The 7,571-nt window shown below is 38.1% G+C and overlaps 1 protein-coding gene across 1 annotated transcript in view; it reads right to left on the bottom strand.

Moving 5' to 3' along the window:
- Positions 1–6,145: 6,145 nt before the first annotated feature.
- LOC107722297 (uncharacterized) overlaps positions 6,146–7,571 on the bottom strand; it is a 28,509-nt gene continuing 27,083 nt past the window's right edge. The window contains 1 exon segment of the mRNA XM_074560117.1: positions 6,146–6,417. Coding sequence (XP_074416218.1) covers positions 6,198–6,417 — 220 coding nt within the window. The 3' untranslated portion in view covers positions 6,146–6,197.

Genomic DNA, 7,571 nt, shown 5'->3' with positions numbered 1-7,571 from the left:
CACAAACACACACACTCTCACACACACAGACACACACACACGCACACACACTCACGCACGCGCACACACACACACACACACACACACAGACAGACACACACACACTCACACTCACACTCACACACACACACCACACACACAGTCATCCGCTCCTCACACCAGCATGACTGTGTAAAGTCCTCTAATGCAAAACAGTATATCTGTAAGGAATTATACTGAAACCAACCACACAAACAGTTCCTGGTTTTGTTATAATAAATCTTAAATTTATGACTCTAAAGCAGCTTTTCTTGTGGTGTTTTCTAATATGAGTGTTGGGGAAAGTTACTTTTAAAAGTAATGCATTACGATATTTCGTTACTCCCTAAAAAAGAAACTAATTGCATTACTTAGTTACGTTTTATGGAAAGTAATGCAATATGTTACTTTTGCATTCTACTTTTTCTTGCTTGTTTGTTCTTAATATAGTTCTATTTTTGGCAAATGTACAAAACCAAAAGTGAAATGAATAAGCCTATAAATATAAATTCACGTCTCGAGGACGCAGCTCAAACAAACCTTCAGCTGTGCTGCTGTTCTGGATCGCATGAAGTTCAGCTCTCTTCATCAATACAAAAAATTAAACACAAATGTTATGTTTATCTAAAGCCATTTTTGCTCATTAGTATGGATGAAGTGGATCATCGAAGGTCAGCAGCAAAGACATTGGTTATTTTCACAGCTATTTTCTTGTCAATTAAAAAGTCATGCATTACTTTACTAGTTACTTGAAAATAGTAATCTGATTACGTAACTCTGGTTACTTGTAATGCGTTACCCCTTCAAAGCTACAGTGTGTCATTCTGTCTCAATTCCCAGATTAACACAGCTAAGTGCTCTATAATGATGAGTAAAATTAATCTTTATTCAATGAGATCACACCAATTTCATTTGATGCATATTTTAAAAAGACATCACAATACCATTGTGGTTTTTAAAGAAAATATTCCTAATCTAAATTAAGCATGACTAACAAATGTTTTTAGTTTTAAGCAACATGTGGTTCTCAGCTCTGGCCCTCCAGATCCACTTTCCTGCAGAGTTCAGCTCCGACCCTAATCACACACAGCTGAACAAGCTCGTCAAGCTCTTCAGGATCACTAGAAGGTTAGGTGAGTTTGATCCAGGTTGAAGCTAAACTCTGTAAGAAAGTGGACCTCAGGAGTCAGAGTTGAGAAAGCCTGGAGCAGACTTAGCAGTTAGCATGCAATGTATTAATGCACGCTATTTTCATAATTACTGTTTTAGAGCTTGATATATATATATATATATATATATAAACAACAACCAAAAACCCTGTGTTTGAAGGCTCCAGGGAAGTGAAACCGTGAGTCAGAGAAACCTCTCAGTGGAACTGATGTGAAACAATGAGGCTCCAAACAACTTTAGCAAACTGAGCTGAAAACACACACTTCTCTGACTGAAGCTGACAGTACGGCCTGTGTAATATCTCTGTTTCCATACGACAACAGATAATGTCCAATCTATTCACTTTGCTCAGATTTATTTGGAAAAATAAAGTAAATCCTGTTCAAAGGAAAACTCTGACGGGAAGTTATAATGAGCGCGGACAGTGTTGCCAGATTGGGCGGTTTTGAATTTGATTTTGCAGGTAATAATTGGTTTGGGGCTGGTTTGGGGTCAGTCTGGCGGTTTTCAAACATCTAAACTGTACAGGCTAATTGATTAACCAACAAAACCCAAGTGTGCTTGTACTGCATCCAATCAGCCATCATGATGTTACTAAACACACACTGAACACTGCAGAGTCGGCTGATGATTCATGAGTGAGGGGTTTTTAGCATGATGAACATATAGCTGTTTATTCAAGTGATCACAACGCCAGAGTGGTCTAAATATAAGTTAGACGGTAAAGAGTGGGAGAGCGACTCGACTCTCAACACGTGAATTACACCTGTGCAGGAGATGATGTGAAGGCTCTAATATTTGAACTCTGAAATCAGAGCACAGTTGAATAATTTAATCAAAATCCAAACTGAATATGGGACTACACCATTCTGTCCTGCATCAGGAAAAAATTGACCAGCCGTATCTTTCCTCTGGGGTTAGTTCTCAACGTACTTTAGATCTACAAAGACACTGCACTCCTGTCACTTCTGAATGGAGGAAAGTGTAACGCGCAATATGGCGGAATAGTCCCGCCTTCTGAGTAAAAGAGCCAATCGCTAATCGCTAAAGTCATCAAAGATGGCCGCCGAGAGAAATGACTTGCCTTGTTTGTTTTCACTAATTTATGACCAGGGGAGCTCTATCGAGAAAAAAGCTGATAAACTAGCTAGCTAGACTGTTACTCACGTCACGATGGGACCCGCAAATAACGCAAGTGAGGACATTTAACAGGCTGCTGTGCTGATCTAATGATATGATCCGCTTGTTCGGTTCTCTGTGTCTGTTGCTCTATTTGCTTTGCTGTGAGCGCTGTCATGATGTGTCGCCTTATATTCAGTTTTGTTGGTTTTGTGTGGTAGGACGGAGTCGTTTTGCAACCCGGCCCGCTGTGTTTAGCTATGTTTTATTTTGGTGATAGCAGTCACTCTCGCTGTGCTGTTTTCTTCTTGCATTTCTGAACACCGAACAGGCAAAAGTTCACTTCAAGAATAAGCAAAGTGGTGAGTCTGAAGTGTTCGGAGAACATGTGATCTATTAGAAGAAAGACTTGCCACAGAAAGACAAACAGCTTGCTGAAAAATGCACAATACACGATCTTCCAGATGAGAATGAAGACATTAACATGCATTAACGATAATTTGGAACAAATATAATGTGATTTAATGGAAAACTGTGAGTGGTGCGTCAGGATTTCGTCAAGGCTGGATTAGCCTCCTAATAGTTTCAGAGGAATGGTCAAAGATAAGTGTTAGGAGAGTAGGGGTGTGCGATATATATCGTCTGCGATAATATCGTAATTGTTGTTTTAACGATGTGCGATTTGACATTATCGAGTATTTTGCAAAAACCATTCAAAACATCCCTACAGAGCGCACGCATACATTACGTGAAGTCTAGACTAGTGCGTGTGCGCATTTAGTGTGTTTTCTTTCACTGCATGATTCAGTCTATTAAAATGCATTTAGAATTATCACAAATTCAAGACATGATGGCAGAAAATTTATATATTTATACCACTTCATATAGTTATTCAATTTCACACGAAGAGTGCCGTTTTTCTCCAAAAATTATCATGATTACAAATGTGACATTGAATTCAATAAACAATAAGTTAATTAAGAGACTTACGTTTTAGACACCATATTGCTTGTTTTTGCTCTATTTGGCCAACAAAAATCATCCCGAATACAGCCACAGCGCTGTTTTGTGTCTCTGAGCAACATGACGGTGTTTCGTTCTTGAATGAATCAACCGTTTAAATGATTCGGTTCAATCGCAATGACTCACTTATTAACAGTGATTTGCTGCCACCTACTGGCGCTTTTTTTAATAGATTTTTTTCATGTTTTAAATCATTTAAAATATCAGTATTCAACGTTTTATGTTTAATATATCAAAACATTATTTATGCATTTGTAATTGCAGGTTAAATGCTTGCATTAAACAAAATACATGTGTGTAAATACATCTAAATGCCACTTCAGATGCAGCTTCTGTGTTGATTTCATTTGCTTGGTAACAGCCCAAATGTCTTATTATTCTAATTCCCTGATTAAATGTAAGAATTTGACTCGAAAGATAATGGACACTTCTAGAAAAAATGGCTCTATAAAGGTAAAAATGCCCATAAAATTTAAAAATCTGTTTAAACTTATTGGAAAATATTAATTTATATCAGTATGAACTGACCACTACACAGAATATTAAAAACATTATGAGTCAGCTGTCTTCGGCAGTCCTTAAGGTACCAGCACAACAACACACTCAGCAAAATATCGTCTAATTATCGTCATCGATAAAATCCCAGAAAATATCGAGATATTATTTTTTGTCAATATCGCACACCCCTACATGAGAGTTTACTTGATGGTTCCTGTTTGCTTGTTTTTTGGGAGCCGATAGAGAACTTTAAGATGTCTGTTCTGGGGACAAGCAGTTAACAATGTTTCTTCAAGCTTCACCCATGAAAATTATGTCATTTACTCACCTTCAAGTTGACGGTAGCCATTGACATCCATATTTTTTCCATAGTACGGAAGTCAATACCTACCGTCAACTGTTTGGTTCCCAACATTCTTCATAACATCTTCTTTTGTGTTCAACAGAAGAAAGAAACTCATACAGGTTTGGAACGACATGTAAAACGATGACAGAACTTTTATTTTTGGGTGAACTGTCCCTTTAAGTCAGAGAGGAAAAACATTTTGAGTGTAAAACATTTTTTAATAGATTGTCAAATTTTAAATGATATTAGACAACGATATTATTCAGAAAATATACTGAAAGACATTTTTAAAAAAGTCTCTCCTGGAAGAATTTTAGAATTTTTTTATCAATTAAATTGAAAGATTGTATATGATTTTTATCAGTACTATTGTTGTTTCTTGTATGTTTTTGTATAATGATTGTTTCCTAAGAAAATGTTATATTATTGTAAATTATGTAATAAAATGATATTGTTAATGTTGCCATGGCTATAGCCACTGTTGCTGATATGGCTTTAAAACATAAATAAATAAATAAAATACCTTTAAGTCATTCATCGTTTGACAGTGAAAATCTGCACAGTATTTTTAGATAATTATATAGTGCCCCTCATGTGAAGGAAAATTGATATTGTGGCTGTGATTTAAAACATCATTCCCACGACTATTCCATTCAGTTTCAGAGATACAGTTAGGCCATCTGTGAGCGAGATGCAGTGTGTTAATATTGCATTGCAATACTGCAGTGTTCACACTGTCTTTTTGTTTATGTAAATGTCATTAACACATTTATAAATATTTAATTGCAACATAGCATCCAAAACATGGGTGTTTTCATTACTGTCTGTGTGCATATCAAAATACTCAATTTTACACATTCAAGATGTGAGTGTAAATTTCATCACAAGCATGAATATTTACTGTACAAGCTCTCAAATTTAAATCTACCAGCTCTCAAGGTTTGCTACTGTTTTACATTCATAATACAGCAGTTGATTCCAAAAATGTGATGTTAAGTACAGTAGTGAGTTTGGGTAATTTTACAGTGGTATGAAATGCAGAAGTATTTCAAACCTAACACAACTCTGTGTCAAATGTTTTCACTGTGAAGTGTGTGCGTGTGAGTGTGTGAGTGAGAGTGTGCGTGTGAGTGTGAGAGTGAGTGAGTGTGTGTGAGTGAGTGAGTGAGAGTGTGCGTGTGTGAGTGTGAGCGAGTGTGTGTGAGTGTGAGAGTGCGAGAGTGTGTGCGAGTGTGAGAGTGAGTGTGTGTGTGTGTGACAGTGAGAGTGTGTGTGTGAGTGTGTGTGCGTGAGTGAGTGTGTGTGTGTGAGAGTGAGTGAGTGTGTGTGAGTCTGAGTGTGAGAGTGAGTGCGTGCGTGAGTGTGTGTGAGAGTGAGTGCGTGCGTGAGTGCAGTGTGTGTGTGTGTGTGAGAGTGAGTGTGTGTGAGAGTGAGTGAGTGTGTGTGAGTCTTAAACATTTATGTCACCGTGTTTTGTACATTCCACTTGCGCCCGAGTCTTTTGCAGCTTCTCGTACATAACGTGGTGTAGTCATGAGGTGCTAGTTCACATTTAAAAAATGCTTCTACAAACAAAGTTTCATCTGCAGATATGGTCTTGTTTAGGGATCTGTGTCTTTGTGCATACGGACATCTGACTGCTGAGTAATGAGTGCGTGCGTGAGTGCATGCGTGAGTGAGTGTGTGTGTGTGTGTGTGTGTGTGTGTGTCAGTGAGTGTGAGTGTGAAAGTGAGTGCGTGCGTGAGTGCATGCGTGAGTGAGTGTGTGTGAGTCAGTGTGTGTGTGTGTGTGAGTCAGTGTGTGTGTGTGTGTGAGTGTGTCAGTGAGTGTGTGTGTGTGTGAGTGAGTGAGTGTGTCTGAGCGTGTGTGTGTCCTCATTACTGTGATGTTTGCTTTCTAATGTGATGACATTTAAACGTGAACAAAATGCTTTTTGAGGCCACTGAATGAATTACATCAGAGAATCAGATCAAAGCATTGTTTGTTTTTAATGAGTCATAATGTACATTAGAGGAAGGATCTTCATGCGAATGAGTGCATGTTATTCATGGTGATTCCCTCTCCTTCACGCTGCACTTTCCTCTGCTGCTTCTTCGCACAGATCACACTGACCACCGTCACCATCAGCATGAGCACAAACATAGCCACAGACACCAGCACCGCCATCAGCACGCTGCTCTGAGCAGAGCTCTTAAACTGGCACCTGTCGCCGTAATGCCACCAGTCCTGTCCCACCACACACCTGCACACACACACACACACACACACACACATTTAAGTCCCCACCAGAATAGAAAAACAGGTACTCATACACACACACTCACGCACACATGCTTCAGCTGTTACTGAAGACTGAACAGTGAACATGACAAACACTAAACTCCTGCTCACTTATCCAGATCATACATGTCTAGTCGAGGAACTCTGTCAGGGTTTCTGAAGGTAAATTGAAGACTTTTTAAGGCCAAGTGAAGAAAATTTAACAAACAAATTTAATGTAACACAATACATCAATATGGTCTCTAAATGTAAATGTCTTGCAAATTGCAACTGATCTCTATTACTTTAGAATTTATTAAAAGGAAAGAAAAGAAAAGAAAAATAGACAAAGAAAGAAAAAATAAAATCGCTCAAGGCTTGAATGGCTCTGCTCACAAACACTAGAATATAAAAATATATTTTACTGTAGCTTCTGATCACACTGTAATAAAGTGCAGCTCTTCCTCAGTATTTCTGTCTTGTTTTCCAGTTCAAAAGATTCTTAAATCAAGACACATTTACTGGAGAAGCACAAGGACAGAAGAGAAGAAGTCTTGATTTATAAGAAATGGATCAAAATGAAGTGAGTTTATGATTTAAACAAGAACAACGTATCTCCCAATGATCACAGAAAAAACTACTTAAAGGAGACATATCATGCCCCTTTTTACAATATATAATATAAGTCTCTGGTGTCCCCAGAATGTGTCTGTGAAGTTTCAGCTCAAAATACTCCACAGATCATTTATTATATCATTTTGAAGATGCCTATTTTGAGTGGAAGCAGAAACACGCTGTTTTTCGTGTCTGTCTCTTTAAATGCAAATGAGCTGCTGCTCCCAGCCCCCTTTTCCAGAATAGAGCTGCACCATTACAGCTCGGACCTGCTAAAAACATCTGTTTTGGTTCTGATTATCATGTTTATCGCGCTGAAATCATGTGTTTTAAACCATATGAGTTTAAACTTCTGATATAGGGTTTTCTGAGCGCACACATCCGAAGCACACGCACAGAAAGCGGCTGTCACAGCATGTGAGTACTAAACTAAGTTCTCATTCACACACAAGTTTACGTTAAAAACACACAAGTTACAAAAACAGTCAGTTGTCTGTGAAGGTAAACAGCTGGGAAATAAAT

This window comes from Sinocyclocheilus rhinocerous, unplaced genomic scaffold (genome assembly GCF_001515625.1).
Source record: "Sinocyclocheilus rhinocerous isolate Xijiao unplaced genomic scaffold, SAMN03320098_v1.1 scaffold4319, whole genome shotgun sequence".
NCBI classification, from domain to species: Eukaryota; Metazoa; Chordata; class Actinopteri; order Cypriniformes; family Cyprinidae; genus Sinocyclocheilus; species Sinocyclocheilus rhinocerous.
The sequence above is the reverse complement of the archived record's forward strand: the minus strand, read 5'-3'. Positions and strand labels throughout refer to the sequence as shown.